This window comes from Ambystoma mexicanum, chromosome 1q (assembly GCF_040938575.1).
Source record: "Ambystoma mexicanum isolate Mex_15411 chromosome 1q, UKY_AmexF1_1, whole genome shotgun sequence".
NCBI classification, from domain to species: domain Eukaryota; kingdom Metazoa; phylum Chordata; class Amphibia; order Caudata; family Ambystomatidae; genus Ambystoma; species Ambystoma mexicanum.
In genome coordinates, this window is record NC_090922.1 from 1,414,746,347 (window position 1) to 1,414,764,144 (window position 17,798).

The 17,798-nt window shown below is 47.1% G+C and overlaps 1 protein-coding gene across 1 annotated transcript in view; it reads left to right on the forward strand.

Annotated features, from left to right (window-relative positions):
• Positions 1 to 2,871: 2,871 nt before the first annotated feature.
• The window catches only part of POMGNT1 (protein O-linked mannose N-acetylglucosaminyltransferase 1 (beta 1,2-)), a 532,666-nt gene continuing 517,739 nt past the window's right edge, over positions 2,872 to 17,798 (forward strand). Inside the window, exon 1 of the mRNA XM_069642286.1 lies at positions 2,872 to 3,068. Within this exon, the coding sequence (XP_069498387.1) occupies positions 2,967 to 3,068 (102 nt within the window). The 5' untranslated portion in view covers positions 2,872 to 2,966. The remainder of the gene's footprint in view (positions 3,069 to 17,798) is intronic.

Consider the following 17,798-nt stretch of genomic DNA (forward strand, 5'->3'; position numbering starts at 1 on the left):
GGTCTTTAGAATTCACTGCATTGACAACAGTAAAAAAGGATGCGCCCCTTCTACGTAAAGAGGGCCTGCAATCAGGCTGAAGGGAGCTGCTGTTTGATTATTGCCACTGGGGCACTGACTCAAACAAGCATATAGACATAATACAAAATGGATTCCTGCAAGATTTTAAAACTCATTAAGACTCATTAAAATTAAGGTATGTTTTCCTGTGTTCAAATGACCCCAAGCAGTAGCGTACATAGCAGGAGGCCAGACCGGGACATTTGTCAGTGGAACGCCACTCTCATTTGGCACCTCAAAGAGGGTGCCTAACGGTAAACGTGTACCACTAGCAGGATAATGTGTGCTGCCCAATTCCTGCTCAGCCCGCTTATTGTCCTGGCAGCAGGACACCTTACACCTTCCGAACGGAAGAGGTATCCCGCTGCCTGTTCCAAGGAGCTCCGGGAAGCAGAGGTTGCTCTGTTTTAAAAGAGCATTACACTGTGAGCCTTTAGGCATGGATGGGAGGAAGGGGGAGGGACTATTAGCAGGGACGTTTGTCCCTTTAGAAATGTGTATGGGAGGGAGGGAGTGATCAGAAGTGAGAAGGGTGCATAATGTTGCATGCTTTATGAAATAATGACTTTGGCTTTAAAACCCAAGGGGGATTTGCTAGGCTCACGTTATCTGCATGATGTTGTTGTGACTTTGCATGCAGGATGGGGGGAATAAATCTAAAGCCATTCTCTCATTCCTCAGCATATTTCTATGACAGCTAGTTTACTATGAAAGGCTATCTTATTATGTATTGTGGTTTGATTCCAAGGCATTGCCAGAAATAATTATTTAAGCACATGAAATGTACAGAAAAACTTAAATAAATATATATATCTATATCGACTAAACCTGGGAAGATGTGCACAGTTGCTTAAATTGTCCACATACCAGTTTCATCGTTTAACCAACGTGTGGGATCCTGGGCAATTCATTTAATTCTATTGTGTCTTAACTGAAGGTCTGTATGTGATTCTGATTCACTTCAACAATTATGTTAACATATCATGCTATTTTATTAAGAAAGCCTAAATGACTATAGAGTTGCTCCATATATAACAATAGCGCAATTTAGGTATTTTGCACCACAGAGTTATTTGCCACTTGGCTTACTTATGGCAACTTTTTCTAAAGTCACTTCCATGGTGCATCCACATATCAAAGACTGACGATGCTCCTCGCAATGTCCTTTCCAGTGATGTCACTTCTGTTGGTGCAATTCATATGCAAATTAGGAAGTTTCCATGCATTTTATCCCAGAGGGCCTGGACAGAGTTCTAATAGATGAGCTTCCTTCATCTGCAATGATCCTACAGTTTTATTGTTTTTATGTGTAAAAATGCCATCTGTCACTAATGTTACCAAAAAAGTAGATTGGGACAGGGGAGTTTGGGGGTGTGAATGAGGTTATTTCAGGCACTGCATTTCGTGGCTCACCTCACCACCCCCCCCACTCTTGAAATGCTGGATACTCTCCTGACCCCAAATGTGATTGTACAAATGTGACGCCTCACTAGGGTCAGCCCGCAGCCCAGCCCTCCTACAAACATTATGTAACGAGGAAGCACAAGTTTGGCTGGGCACCTCAGCCAGGCTTGCGCTGTCCAATTTATGATCAATGAATTGGCGGTCACAATGCGGTGCTCCCGCCAAAGGATTGGGGGGAACAAAAAGGCATGCCACAAAAGTGGGGGAGACTTGTCCCCCACCATAATCTCCTATAATTATGCTCATAGTAATGCAAGGGGCTTATCAATGGCTATTGTCATGTACATGCCTCTTAAGATGTGTGAATGCTGGGTGAAAGGGAGGCTACATAAAGCGGGAGGCTCAAGGGGCAATGAGGCACTAATGGTCATTTAAATGTATATGAGTACCAATCAGTGGTTGAAGTGAGCGGGAGCGCTTGGGAGCGGTGCTCTTCTACTTTTTTAAATTATGTTTTACTGTTCCTATACTTGTATTTTAAAAAGAAACTGTTCCGGCATGGTTTCTTTTTAAAATAAAAGTAAAGGAAGAAGTTGAAACTTGCACTTTCAGTGCACTGCACTGAACGTTGCCTTAAACAGCAGCTACATGTGTTTGGGGGTTTGTAAAGTGTGTGGGAGGGGGGCGTGGTAATGGGGTTTGTGGGGAGTGGGTGCAGGCCAACAGGGAACATAGTTCCATTACTTCTTTCCCTACACTTCCACCACTGGTACCAATGTAAACATGTGCTCTGTAAAGCGCTTTGGAGAAGGCGTTATATAAATTAACACATCATTATATTCTTTCACTGCGTTTTGTTTAGTCTTGTGAGAACTTTTGTAAATCACAGATTTTTGGGTTGGAGGGAAGGAAAGGAAGAATGCAGATAGGGAGTTTGAATTGAGAGGGCAGGGAAAGACTGTACAGGGGATTGAAGGGAGCAGCAAAAGAGGTGGGGCATAAAAGGGGGTGGGGAAAAACTGTACAGGGGATTGAAGGGAGCAGCAAAAGGGGTGGGGCATAAAAGGGGGCGGGCAGAGGAACATAGTTCCACCATTTTTTTTTTTTTTTTTACACTTTCACCACTAACCACACCGCTACACATGATAAGTATTCCACCCTTCTACAGAGGACCGCAGGTCGGGTCCGCGTGTCAAGCAGGTTTGCTCAAACACTCCTGTGAACTTACTAGACGCTTCGGTTCTTTCCACTAGGCTAGTTCAACAGCTGTCAGCCACGTGGTCGCTGCTCCAGCTTTGCCGCTCTTGGAATGGTCACGAGGTGCCGGAGAGCGTGTGCTGCGGCGGAGTTAGTTTAGGACGTTCATTTGCCTGCGCGTAACGTACAACACGTGACATGGTGGCGGCGGCGGCGGCGGCCAGCGTTGCTAGGGTCCGTTTCTCTGATAGGACCTGGGCTAGACACTGCTCTCTACAGATGGACAGCTGTGCTCCGCAGTGACCATGGAGCAGGTGCCACCGCCTAATCAACGAAAACAGCGGAGCTGGTACCTAGCCTGGAAATACAAGCTGAGCAACCACAGGGCGGTGCGCAGGCTATGCCAGGTGAGGGGGATGAGGTTGTCCAAGGGGTGAGAGGAGCACCACAGCAAAGGGGGTGACAGCTAACTTGGGAATGGGGAAGGCACTTGTTGGTTGAGTGGCAGAACCAAATAGGGAGGCTGCCTAGATGTTAATGCCTCGGTACAGTCGGAAGCATTCTTTTAAGGAAGGGGACGAGATATGAGGTTTCAAAATCCAGGGCATTGAACATTCTTATTGGTAGGTTTGAATGGTGACAGTGTGGGTAGGTGCTAGGTAACTCTTGGAGGTTACCAGCATATTGGTTTTTTTTAACTCTTGAGTTTTTATTGCACATCATTTGGTATCAACTGCTTAAGTCCACCTTGTTCAATAGAAGGTAACCCAAAAATATAACTATACCCACTGACCTCGCAAGATCTTTAGGGAGGCAGGAGGGGGTGGAACACAGAAAGAAACTGGGACGCACACACTCCTGTTCAGTTCCTATCCCTTACACACTAGGAAGCTGAAACCTGCCCACATTGCAGTTAACTTGGGCTGTGGTAAGACCTTTCCATTGCCCCAATTCTCCCTTTCCACATTTCACGTGTGTATAGCACAGGCAGGCAATAATCTTGATTTGCTGGGCCTATCATTTTGTTCATGCCAAAATATTGCTTGTTATTATGGCCTATGTCTTCCTTAATCCAGCTAGACAAGTTTACTATTTAGTGCCGATTTCGCCACTCTTCTAAGCTCTGTAATAACATCTCTTGTTTTTGTAAAATGTAATGGTATTTAATTTACCGATCTTGGGGAAGGGTGAAGGTCCGAAAGTGAACTGCCATGATTTGAACTTGCTTTGTGCCTGCTGGCACATGCTGGAGGTGAGCATTGATATGATATGGCATTTATAACGTGCCTATACACAAGTATTTCACTGAGCTACTACAGTCTTTGTTCATTGCTGCAGTTAAGAAAAACACTTATTTTGAGATCTACCAACCACTCTTTCCTGTCCCTTCCAGCAATGTTTCAGTATAAAATGTCATAATATTAAAATAGTAACGTTTTTATGAAGTGTTCCATGGTGTAATTCTCCTGCTTCTAAGCACTGTAAAAATGATGTAGTATTAATAGGACCTGTCATTGCAAAAACAGGGGAGTGCACACATTTCTAAGGAGGGCGGCCTCCGTTTTGATGTCAGCAAGTCCCTAGCTTTAATTGGTTTAGCTTTGAGTTTGACAAGCGATTCTTCTTCAATTTTACATTGCAGTGTCTTAAGCTGGAGGAGACTACAGTATGAATTGACTAGTAATGCAAGAATAGATCTTTTCCGCTGGTTGGGAACCAAATATATGCTATTAATTAGTGTACATATGTATGTATTTATATGCATATATAGGTGTGTGTTATCTTATTTATAATGCAGGATTTGGAGGTGCCTCCTACTTTTGCCTATGGACACCTGTGTGCTTAGACCTGGAGACGCCACTGACCACCATAACTGCCTACACTCTTTTGTGGCACGTGCCTAACTTCATCCAAAAGTGTGTGTATATATAAATATATAGTGGGTACAAATCTAGGTAAGATTCCAGTTTAATTTTAAAAAAACCTGAAATTCAGCCTCATTGATGGCATAGACCCCTTGGCATTGTGGTGCTTGGGTCCTCAATACCTGTAACTCTCTCTTCGTAAGTACCTTCCTACTCGAGCTCTTCGCTCCTCCAACTCCCTCAGGGTCAGTCACTTCTCCAAGTTGGTGGTAGATCTGTTTATTCGACTGGGGCCTCCCTCTGGTACAGCCTCTCTGAAATTCGAGGAGAACCATCCCCGGTTACTTCTCCAAGTTGGTGGTAGATCTCTTTCTTCAACTGGGGCCTCCCTCTGGAACAGCCTCTCTGAAACTCGAGGAGAACCATCTCCGGTTCCGGAAGCATCTCAAGACCTTCCGCTTTGATTTTGCCTTCTCTCTTCCTCTCCCCTGTTGATTTCTTGTTTGATACGGCACTGGTCACCTGACTACCGTCTGATTTCGGGCCCAGGTCCCTACCTGCCCAGCTGCACACCGGCACTGCCTTCGGGCAACACTTGCACTTGATTCTGTATCTGTAACCCTACAGTCCCCCTACCTGCACTTTTGGACGCCTGCTGGCTGCACTTCTTGTTATTGTTTTGATCCCATGTGCAGCACTACCCCCCCCCTCTCCTGCACTTGCGCAATCTCAGTGTCACTTAGCCTAGTAAGATCGCTGTCTCTGTCCTCCCTCTGTTCCATTTTCCCTGCCTTGTTGCGCCTTGAAACACTTGTGTACAGGCGCGTTACAAAAGCCATATCATATCATCCTTGGTAGTGCAATTTACAACTGATAAGTTGCAAACTGAAACAATTTGGAAAATAGTAACTTCGGTCTCCAGAATATTATGTTTTTATAGCGATCCATCTCGCCACCATAGTAGTCTCAAAGCACGTAAACCTTGTCCAAGTTACTGTGCATCTAAGTTCCGCCCAGGGACAGCAGGACCCTCGGATGCATTGACCGGAAACGGGTGTAATGTAAGACAGAGATGCAGCTTAACCTTCATTCCAATTCTGTTGGCTGTCTCCATGATCACCAATCTGGCTTCAGAACTGCCAGAAGCACGGAAACTGCTCTCCTGAAAATCTGTGAAGATTTGCTCTTCAACCATGACTCTAACCTTCCCTCTGTCCTCATCCTACTCAATCTCTCTTTTGCCATTGACGCAGTCAACCATACCATTCAGCTCAACCGTCTCTGTGACAACCTGGGTATCTCTGCTCTGGCCTGGCTGACCTCTTTCCTCTCTGATCGACCATCCCAGCTCCAACTTGGCTCCTTCCTATCATCTATCTCCCTCTCTACCTGTGGTGTTCCCCAAGGTCTAACCTCTCGCCCTGGCTTTTTATCCAATACCTGGCAATTCTTGCCCACTGCATTGCCATTTTCTTTTCCAATTTCCAGTGTTATGCTGACGACACCCAACTCCTTTTCAGTCTGACCCTCGGCCACCTCCTCTCCTTCTCTCATCTCTGATTGCCTAACTGCCATTCAAGATTGGTGTGCTGCCAATGATCTTTGTCTGAATGCCAGCAAGACGAAGATCCTCATCAGCACACCTTCACCCTCCTTTCCCCTCACTCTCTGGCTGGCCTCACTTGATCCTCCTTCTACCCCCACCTGCGAGGCTAAGAACCTTGGGGTCATCTTTGACTCCACACTTTCCTTCTCCGCCCACATCGGACGTCTCAAAAGTAAATCTTCCTTCTGCACTTCCTTAGAGGTACTCTGCCTTTCCTCTCCTTCCCCCAGAAGCTCACTGTCTCTCAAGCTCTGGTTCTCTCTAAGTTGGACTATTGTAACAGCCTCTTTCTAAATCTACCTGCCTCTACTCTCTGCCCTCTGCAACTAATCCAGAACAGGACTGCAAGACTTGTCCCTGGTTTCAAGCCCTGGGATCGTATCTCTCCAGTTATGAAATCTCTCCTTTGGCTCCCAGTGGATGCAAGGATTACATTCAAAACCCTCTGCATTGTCCACAAGGCTTTCTGGGTCCAAAATACTTTCAGCTATCCCTCCGCAAATACCTCTCCCTCGAGATCTTCACTCCTCTTCAAGGTCAGTCGTTTTTTATAGAAACGAGCTGAGGGTAGATCTGTCCTCGGCTGGGACCTCCTGGAACAGCCTCCCTGCCACTCTGAAACTTGAGGAGAACCATCCCCGGCTCCGGAAGCACCTCAAGACCTACCCCTTTGCTTCTGTCTTCGACCTCTCCCCCCTCTTCCCTGCTGATCTGTTCTCTCTTGGCACTGTGCACCAGGCCTACCCTCTGTCTTCTGGGCCCTGGTACCTGCTCACCCTGTCACCCTCTGGCAATGCCTCCGGGCCACCCCTTCTGTATCTGTACCCATACAGCCCCCCCTCTTTCTTTCTGCACTTATCAGACATACCCTGTCTGCTGCCTTACACCAAGCACTTGCCTCTTGCTGGCTGCACTACCACGGTTTGTTGTCCTTTTATTTATTATTATTTACCTGTTTTTCTCTTTTGCTCCGCACCTTCCACTTCTCCCCCCCCCCCACCCTCTCCCATGCACTTTTCCCCTCTGCCTCCCCCATGCACTTGTACATTCTCAATGTCACTGGGCCTAGTAAGATCATTGTTTTTGTTCTCCCTTGTCTGGTTGTGCTCTGAAACACTTGTGTATGAGCGCACTATAAATAAAATATCAATTGAAGTAATACTAGTTGCAGGTTGTGTGAAGGTGTGTAAGCTAGTGTGATATTGTAAAGTATGGGTGCATGAGGGCCTCTGCTCATGCTATCCTAAGTATTTTGTGGGCATGGTTGATTTAAGGTCATCCCATTGGAAGGGTTTTGTCTTTTTAAAAGGTCTAGATTTAAGTATGTCTGTGTTGTTTATGAGGTAAACTGATTAAAGCAGATATGTGAAAAGGTAGTCTTTGTGGAAAGAGTCACATGTTGAAAAGTCCACAGTATACTTTTTAAACTATGTTGATGAACCATTGCTCGGCCCTGGCCACACACTTCATCACAAATCCAAGACATCCTTTCCTCCACTCCACAACGTACACCGGAGCCTCCCTTGGTCTTGCTCTCCCGTTCTTTTTTTTCCATCAATCTGGCTTTAGAGCATCCAGTGGCACGCACACTACTCTTCTGAACACCGATGGAGACCTCCTCTCAAATCTTGACAGTAACACTCCCTCTGTCCTCACTCTCCTTGACCTCTCCTCTGCCTTTGACATTATTAATCACAGCATCCTAATTGCACGTCTCTGGGACTCGGGGGGGATCACTGGTCAGACTCTGGTGTGGTTAATCTCATTTCTCTCCGACCGCCCTTCCCAGGTGGAACTCGGAGCCTTTCACTCGACTGTTGCTCTCTCAACCTGTGGCGTTCCCCAGGGATCTAATCTCTCCCCATGGTTCTTCATTTTCTATTTGGCTGCCTTGGCACGTGTGATTTCCACTTTCCCCTCTAACTCCCATGCCATGGTGTGCTGCAAACGACCTCTGCCTGAACGCCAGTAAGACTGAGATTGTTCTTATCGAGACCCGTGCTCCCGCTTTTCCACTTTCACTCGAGGCCGGCCTCTCTTGGCCCTGCGCCCGCACCCACCTGTGAGGCAAAAAACCTTGGTCATCTTCGACTCCACTCTCTCCTTCTCCTCTGACACTCGGACATCTGTCTATCTGCTACACCTCCTCAGAGGTACTCTACCAAGCGGCTTACTGTCTCTAGAGCCTTGGTTCTCTCTAGGCTGGATTGTTGCAACAGCCTCTTCCTCAGCCTCCCTTTTTGACCCTGCGCCCTCTGCAACTCATCAAGAACAGTACCGCAAGACATATCCTTGGCCTCAAGCCCAGGGACCGCATCTCTCTGGTGCTCAACTCCCTTCACTGGCTCGTCGTGGCTGCAAGGATCAAGTTGAAAGACCCTCTGCATTGTCCACAAGGCTTTCTGGGGCCTGGAACCTACCTACATGCATCACTGCCTACCTAAATACTGTCCCTCATGAGCCCTCCACTCCTCTACCTCCAACCTTCTGCGAGTGAGCTGGTTCTTCAAGCAGAGATTTGGTGGTTGATCCTTATCCTCAGGAGTTGCCTCCCTCTGGAATAGCCTCCCTCAGTCTTGAGCCTGACCTTCTTGAGTTTTGGAAACTCCTCAAGACCTTCCTCTTCGCGCTCCCTCTACCAAGCTAAACTCTAGCTCTCCGCTCTCTTCATCTCTCCCTTCCAGCTTGCTAACTGGCAGCCTGGTGTACCTCAGAGTCTCGAATGTCCCGGGCACTTTGCCAGTCCTCTCTCAAACTTGCCTCGGGGCCCTACACCCACCCCCTTCAAGGCACTTAGAAATAACCATAGAGAATCGCTCGCTCTGCACTTAACCCAAGCCTCCACCAACTGAGTGCACTTGGACCCCCCCCCCCCCTCCCTATTACCCTCTATGCACTTGCATGATCCAAATTCATACCTGAAGATGGCCTCTGTTCTCCCCTGTGTTTTCCCCTTAATTTCACTTTTGAAACTGCAGAAACGCCGTCAGGCCTATTTGCTGTGTCTCAACCGTAAATGCATTTTACGCACTTACTCTGCCTGTGCAGACTGTTCTCATCTCAGAATTTCAAGGGATCTGAGCGCCTGTTGTTTTTACCCCTTTTTCCCTCCCTCCTTGAGCGATTTGAAACACTATCCTGTGTGTAGGCGCTATATAAATAAACAATACCTTCTGTATGTGTTCATGAATGTCCCACTCTGGCTGGGGAAATCATTTTTTTTTTTTTTTTTACAAAGACTCATGGGATCCTTGCAAGATTCTTGTGGCACTCAGTTGCTCCTCTAAAGAAATGGTCAGAAATGATGATGCCATACGACAAAGGAGGCTTTGCAGCACCACACTTGGAAGTGTACTGGCTGGCAGCCCAAGCACAATTTGCCACACATTGGTACGTAGAAAGGGAGGGCCCACTGCACGTTAAGCAGGAGGGGCTGGCGGCTGGTACATCAGACTTACAAACCCCCTACTGCTGGACACTTCCTATAAAGATGATTGCCCGTTGGATGCAGTCCTTAGCACACTGATGGCCTGGCACTACATATGGGGGAAACTGGTGGTAGCACAGCCGTACTATAGGTGGCTGCCACAGTGGAAATTCCTGGGCCTTGTGCCCACATGGGATGAGTCTGTGAGTTTACACTCGGAACAAATGGGGTACAGGCCACTGAGCCATATATTCCCTGATGGCACATTAATCACACCTCAAACTTGGAAGCAGGGTGGAGGGACCACTGGTCTAGAGCCGATACAATATTATAGAAAGAGAGAGCAGTATCTGCAAGTAGGGAAGAGGTACCCTAAAGAGCCCCAGAAAATGATCTCCTCACATACATTGTCAACTCCGGTAGTGTGTGCAGATTGGTAGCCACTATCTACAAAATAATGGGTAAGATTGAATTGTTAAGTCCTAGAGTAAGGAGCAAAGGTGAAGAAGATAAAGGCATAGAAATCACGGATTCACAGTGGAAATTGATGTGTATGCTGTTTCTCACCCGCTAGTCACCGGCGATCTTGTCATGCAGGTGGCCAGGTCACGGCCATCGCTGTTGGATCCAGTTCCTGGGGATGGACCAGTGTCGGAGGATGGCCTGGATAGGGGGGGGCTCTTCGGGGAGTGGAGGTGGGACACCGAAGGGTGAGACGCTGTATCCCCTTCCTTATGACACCTTTTTCCCCCATCCTACCAGGTAGGATATCTAGAAACTCAACAGCCCCATTTTCCCACACATAACACTTTCTCATGGACAGTTCATCATGAGCAACAATGCACCAGAGCCGTAAAACTGCCGTGTCCCAACACAAGGGCCAGGTAGAGTCAGGCAATTACTGATAACTAGTAAGGCAAGTAATCAAAAGTTCCTTTGCCTCCAGTTCCATACCCAACGAGCTAAAGGAAGCCTGGGTACTACCCCTATTTAAAAAAAAAAAAAAAAAAAAAACACTTCTGACCCTAACATTCCCGCTAGTTTTCGACCCATCACAACAGTACCGTTCTTACAAAAAATCGTTGACCGTGCAGCCTACCTGCAAATCCAGCAATTCCTAGAATCTAACAAACTACTAGGACTAAGACAATCAGGGATTCAGACCTGGTCACGGTACAGAGACAGCACTACTCAATCTCAAAATACAGATGTACAAATTCAAAGACAGAGGAGACCTTTGCATTCTCCTCTTACTAGACCTCTCTGTAGCATTTGACTTGGTCAACCATAACATTTCATGCCACCATCTTGAAACTGCAGTACACTTTTCACCAAAGCAATCAAATGGATTGAATCCTTTCTCTCCAACTGTACAATGAGTGTTCTCAACCACAACAGCTGCCTTACCTACACCAGTGTCTTGTGGTGTTCCACAAGGTTCATGTGTGTCACCAAAACTATACAATGCCTTCATGAAGCTCCTATTTGACAAACTTGACAACATGGGCATTACATATACCAATTACGCGGATGATATGCAAATACTCATCCCCATAACAGGATGTCATGACGCTGACACCATGAACATCAACAAAATGTATCTTGCCATCCAGGCCCGGATGGCACAAAATGAATTGTGCCTTAACGATGACAAAACTGAGCTCATCCTAATAGGAAACAAAACTAAACTGGACAACATGCCTAAAAAAAAAAAAAACAATCTTTCAACATCAACGGTAATGATATCCAAGTCGCTAAAGAAATAAAAACTCTGGGAGTTTACATAGACTCCTCACTCTCCCTCTCTAGACATGTTAATTCCATTGTCTCGTCTGCAGCCTATACATCCAAACTCATTGGATCCAGTAGACCATTCCTCTCAACTGACAATAGCATCACCTCAGCAAGAGCACTGATCTTATCAAGGATGGATTACTGCAACTCCCTTTGTAGGTACTAGTGCAAGGAACATAAACTTCAAGTAGTTCAAAACAATGCTATTAGAGCAGCTTTAAATATACCCAGGAAAGATCACATCTCTCCATTAGACAGTCTACATTGGTTCCCGGTCCATGACGGAATGAAATTCAAAATACCTACACTGACCTATAAATGGCACCAGCCTATCTAACAACCAGATCAACAAAACACAATCCACCAGACCTAGCCGATCCTCCTATACCAATTCTGTCTCTGTCCTAAGATTCAAGAGAGTAAGAGCAGGTGGATCCAGCTTCCCGATAGTCGCAGCTAACCTCTGGAACGCTCTACCACTGAAAAAGTCTCTAAAACAGACTATTCAGCTTAGGTTCACAGTAAGCAATAACCTGAACCTATAACCTTGTGTAAATATGTAACTATATTCATGTAAGTAATCTGTGCTTAGGTCCACAGTAAGCAATAACCTGTACATATAACATTGCACAAATATATAACCACATCCATGTAAGTAATCTGGTTGATTATATAAGTACTCTGTAACCATATACTTAGCCCAGGGGCATCAAGGTGCACATGCTTAAGTGCCCATTATAAATGTCAAACTACACACACCAGACTTCCATCACACTTTTCGACACGGATAAAAGTTGGAGCACGAAAGCACACTCTGAGCCAGGCCAAATGCACAACGAAGCAGCTGTTCCGGTATGGCAGTTTGAACAGAGGAGAAAGGCGGTGAGACCATAGAGGACGACGAAGAGGGAATTACCCATGCCCCTTTCAAGAAAGGATTGTGACTTTCTAGAAGCCTCAAGGAAAAGAAACATGGGACCAGGAATTACAGCTGATTAGCTGTACAGTGTGTGTCAAGGTACACCTGGTCCTCCTGCATTGATGGCCAAGGCGGGGAGAAGCGATTGCCCCTGTGTTACCCTCCTTGACTCGGACAGAAAAGCAACGACAACGAGTTAAGCACAGCCAGTGTGTCGGGAGAGACTGGTAACGGACCGGACTGTATAACACTCACGGTTGCAAGAGGCAACATTGCATGAACAAAGAAATTGTGTGCGATTGAACTGTGAAACCAAAATAGGTACCAGATGCATAGTATAATTTGATTGCCTACACACCGATATTGGTCTGAGCTTGGCTGAGGGGGACTAATTGTCAAAAGGGGATCTGAGCCCAGAAGAGGAGGATCCAGGGGAAAAGTAAAACTCACCTGCGAAGATATTGTGGTGGAAAATGTGAACCCGACTGAGGGATACCTGCGAATTAAAGTTGGTCTGAACCCGACTGAGGGAGGCTAATTGTGAAAGAAGCATCTGAGCCCGGCAGAGGGGGCGGGGGGGTCAAGGGTGTAGAGTAAATCGCCCGGCTTGACTATTTGGAGAGGAACTTCTTCTTTGTTGATGGTGAATTGGGCCCTCTGAAGCAAGAGACTTTGCACGCGACTTGGGCACAGAAGGCCTTCATGTTTGTAAAAGGAACTGTCTGACCAAGTGCCGAAGAAGCTCAAGAGTCTGCTGTGTGTTTAGTTGTGAGTTTTTCTGTTTTTTTTTTGTTTGTTTTTGTCTTTTTGGTTGTGTGTCATGGATCTTTTATGAATTTGAAATTGTTATTCAGTATATGTTATTGATGTTCATATTGTTATGTATTTGTTTAATTTAAGAGTTCTTATAGGTATTGCAATTTGGACACGCCATGTGGTGTAATGGAGATTGTTTGTTGTTTTAAAATGTTAAATAAAGTGATTAAAGAGTGTGCTGTGCTCGAGTGACCCGCCTTGTCCTGTGTTAAAAAAACATGGGTAAGGGGGGACCCGGGGCCTAAGCATCCTGACTTATCATTTTGTTAACACTTCTTTCTTTTTGTGAACATTATCCCTCACTATTTTGTAGAATATCGGCAATGATTGGCAATCCTTAAGTATAGGCCTTTTTATTTGACTAGACTCCACTAGGATGTATTATTATTTGATGGTCGTAGCTTGCTCCCATCTTTTCACATGCATACTAGGAAAGTGTCATTGAATGCTAGATTCAAGCTTATTCAATATAAGGTCCTCGATGGATTATTTTATACTCCGTACAAACTTAGTAAAATTGAACCCGCAAGTGCATAGTGCGTGTCACTTGGAGGGGGCGGATCACTTTTACATGTTCTGGAAATTATTTGGGCCCTAGTGCTTTCTTTACAAAATAGGCACTGGCCTCAAAACAGAAGTCCTCTTTTATCGACTTAGTACTATATTCTTCCAATTATGTGATGATGATAAAACTGTACTCTGTCCGTAATGAAACCTGCGCCTGTTGCACACCAGATGAGAATCTGTAAAACAGCCACATGTAGCATGCTGTACCACTGAGCCCCATTGACTAGCAGTATTCATGACTAAAGTGATCTTGTGCCCCACAGGGCAGAGCTAACCTATCCATGAGGCCTATTTCTACCTAATCTCGCCCATTCGTACATATATTCTGTTTCTTTCACTTGCAATCAGCTTTTCGAATGGATTGTGTCCTCCAACGTATTCCTCATCTATGACATGTAATGTCCACAGCTGTGCTGCTTCGGAATTCTTTTCAGCAGAGGGCCCCGTGATGTCCCTTAAGGCCTCCATCGAGGGTGACATCTGCAGATGTTATAAGTAGCACGCACGGCACTCGTAGGCTCAGTTCGTTTTTTTCCGCAAACGTGTTTGCTTCGTAAAACTCAGCGCACCTTGTGGTTACTGTTATATGTCTTCTTCTTCTACCCCGACGACCCCGCAGGATGGCTTCAAGAAATGTCAGGACTGTGGCTCCAAGATGTCGATTACGGATCCGCATAGAATTTGTCTGTGGTGCCTGGGCGAGGACCATGCAACGGATGACTGTTCGAAGTGCCAGTAGTTGACTGCCAAGGCCTTGCAGGAATGCAAGGGGAAATTGAAGGTAGGAAGAGTGTCCAAGCCGTGTAAATCCGGGTCAGCTGGTCTTTCGGCCGACAAGTCTAGAGTGCACTCTCCTCATCAGAAGAAGTCCAAGTGCTCCCAGTCCTGCAGTGGTTCACGCCACTCGTCCTCTTCGTCGCGGTGGTCCAGGAAGCAACGTCACAGATCGCCTTCCTCGTCCTCTTCGAACAACGCCTCCTGCCCCACCAAATCCTCAACCCCCGGAGGAATGGTGTGCTTTCTGGGTGTAGATGTTGCAGCTATGTCAGTCCCACGGCACCGTTCTGTCTGTGCCTTCTGACAAAGCCGGCAGGTACTCGCGCGCCTTCGGGCCTGGATGGACGGTGTGATAAACATCGGGAGCCCTTGCAGCCTTGTTCGGACAAGGTATCAGGTGTTGCCCAGAGACGGTCCAGGTCACGGTCTTCGTTTCTGTCGAACCCATTGAAACCTGAGAAATCTTTGAACCCTTGAAGGTGTTGTGCCATCGGCACCTTGCCCGTCTGGTGCACCTGTCTGGTCTTAAACCCCGGTCAGTCCCTCGAAGCCATCAACGCAGTCAGAGCCATCAACGCCATTGATACCATCTGGGCCGAATTTAACGCTGGAGGTCCCTGTGACTGTGGACCCTCCGAGGAAGGCTACCTCTAAGTCTGTGAAGACTGTAATTGAGAAGAGGTGTATTCCTCTGCCAAGGAAGGACTTCTTTGTCTCTCCAGGACATTTATGAATACGAAGAAAAGTCAGAGCAGGATGTTAGTCCTTTTGGTCTTCCGTATGCTACTCCTGGTGTTCCGAAGAGTTGGATGGAGGATCTGTGTCCATCTTTGCATGATGCCAATGGCCTTGACGCTACCTTTGAGATGGGAATCATGCCAACTCATATTATCGGAGGCTAATGTCGAGAGTTGTGGAGTACCTGGGCTGTGCCAGGCCTCCAGTGCAGTTTGATTAAGATGATCTTGCAGATATTTCGGACCAGGGTCCGTCCACTGACCCGGTGTTGCCATTTCATGTGGCGTTGCAAAAGAGGGTGGCTTTTACTTGGAACACCCCAGAGACTATTAAGCAGTGAACAAGTTGTTAACGAAGAAATGCTGCCCATCCAGCAGCGACCCCAGCTAACTATTCACACACCCCACTCTGGAGATTTTGGTGGTTCAGGCGGCTACGGCCACCTCGAAGCAGGCAGCGTACCCTACCATCCCTCCTGATGGGGACGATAAACGGATGGATGGATGGATGGATGGATGGATGGATGGATGGATGGATGGATGGATGGATGGATGGATACGCAGGGTATTTTCTGCTGGGAGCTTGGCGTTGAAATCGGCCAACTCCACTTGTGCCTTAGCAAAAATGTTCACACACTCTGTGGAATTTCATCTCTTTAGCGGCTGAGAATATTCCAGAAAGGGATGGCTTTCTAGCAATTGTGAAAGATGACAACGATGCCATGTGTGAATCCCTTCAGTCTGGTTGGACAATGCGGATAGTGTCAGCAGGTTCATGGCTGCGAGTACCGTGATGCACATGTTTGCGTGGTTGCGGAAGTCCGGGTTTGCACCTGATGTGCAGGCTGTTACGCTCACCTGGTATCCACGGGGACGCCACCCAGCCCTGGTTTAATGATTTGCGATCTCGAACCCTCTCCCGGTCCCTTGGTAACGCCTCTGGTTGAAGATGGGTCTGCAATATAGGAGAGCTTAATTCAATACCAGATTCTTTGTTTTGCCACCTCCCTTGGCCTCAACTCCTTTCTCCCCCTTGGGCCTTCTCCTCACCTTAATATTGTAAAAAGTGGATTCTCCGTCCTGCTCCTCGTGGCAGGGGGCGTAGATGTGGGGGCGAGCAGCGACCAAGTTACTTCACTGGTGCAAGCCCCGCTGTGGGAATCCAGGCCTACTGCGACTCCGTAAGTTTGCTGCTTTACAGTCTTTATATGCAGTTCTTATGTTCCTCTTAATTTCAATAATAATGTCTTGCTTCTTTCCTTTTAGGTATGGAAAGGTATTTTGGTGGTGTCATGCAGTTTGAAGATGAGCATGGGCCGGTAGGCGAAAGCGCAGTGTGCGCGATGCTGTCCGGTGAGTAATGCGCGATGCGCGGCACTGTTTCGCTTTTTATATTGCTAACCTGTGTCTTTTCTCTCCTTGCAGGTTGCGATGTTCCTCGCCGAGCACCGTAATGTTCCAGCAATGATGCTGACTAGGAGATGACTACCCAGGTAAGAATTGTGTGGCTTTTTTCATTCGGGAGGAAACGTGAAAACGCTTACTAATGCTGTCTTTCTTTCTCCTCTTTCCAGGTTATGGTATTCCAGGATGCATGCGGTGCCGGATGATGGAGTTCGTACCTTCAGGTGAGTGGAAATTAAGTCAGTGATGGATTGAAGACCGGATACTGTACCGGGTAAGTTTCGTAGTGTTCTTTCTCTCTCTGCAGGTCCTTGGTTTCAGGTAAGCTGGCATCAAAGAACTGGACATGCTGAGCGTTACGCTGCCCACAGCAGAATAACGCAAAGCATGTTCTGCTGTTTGGGTGTGGTTTAAATAGTCTCGGGTAAAGTAGTCCAGGTAAAATAGTCCCAGGCCTGCCACACCCAAAGTAGTCCAGGTAAAGTAGTCCCAGGCCTGCCGCACCTAAAAGACTAGACCGCATAGCTCAGTTCCTTGTAACTGAGCTATGTGTGTGCCTCCATGTTGGCTGAACCCTCCCCCTCCTACTCCTACTCCTCCTCCTCCTGCACCCCCCAAGTTAAATAGTCCCATTCTAATGTTGGTCTTCATGATGGTTATGAGCCTGGCGCCAAAGGCGGCAGGACTGACTCCAAGAGAGTCTTGGATGAGGTTTTAAGGCCTTTGACCTGGCCCTAACTGGAAGGCTGACTTGCCAGTGAGGGCCAGGGGCAAGGGTCATGACACAGGCCCGTCTTCTCAACATGCCCTTTCACGGGTCTCATCTGTTCGGCAGCAAGGCTGACGAGAGCCTTGAGAAGTTGCAGACCTCCAAAGCAGCTGCCAAACAACTGCATCCTTTTCGTCATAGGGGACAGCAATGGAGGGGGGTGGTTCCTTTCGCTACTCCTCATTTGGAAGGGTGAGAGGAATGCCCAGTCAAAGGGGCCAATGTAAGTTTCCTTGTGGTGGTAGAGGTGCCAAAGCCGCTCAAGCAGCAGCCTCTTTGCCATCAGGCGCTGCCCCAGCCGCTTCAAAACCCCTCTGAGGCCTTGTCTCATTATCCACCGGTAGGGGGCAGGCTGTTTCAGCATCTATAAAAATGGCAAGCCTTTAGTTCAGATGTATGGGCTCTGGAAACGATTGCCCGAGGCCACTACCTTCCTTTTCTATGGCGGCCTCACGT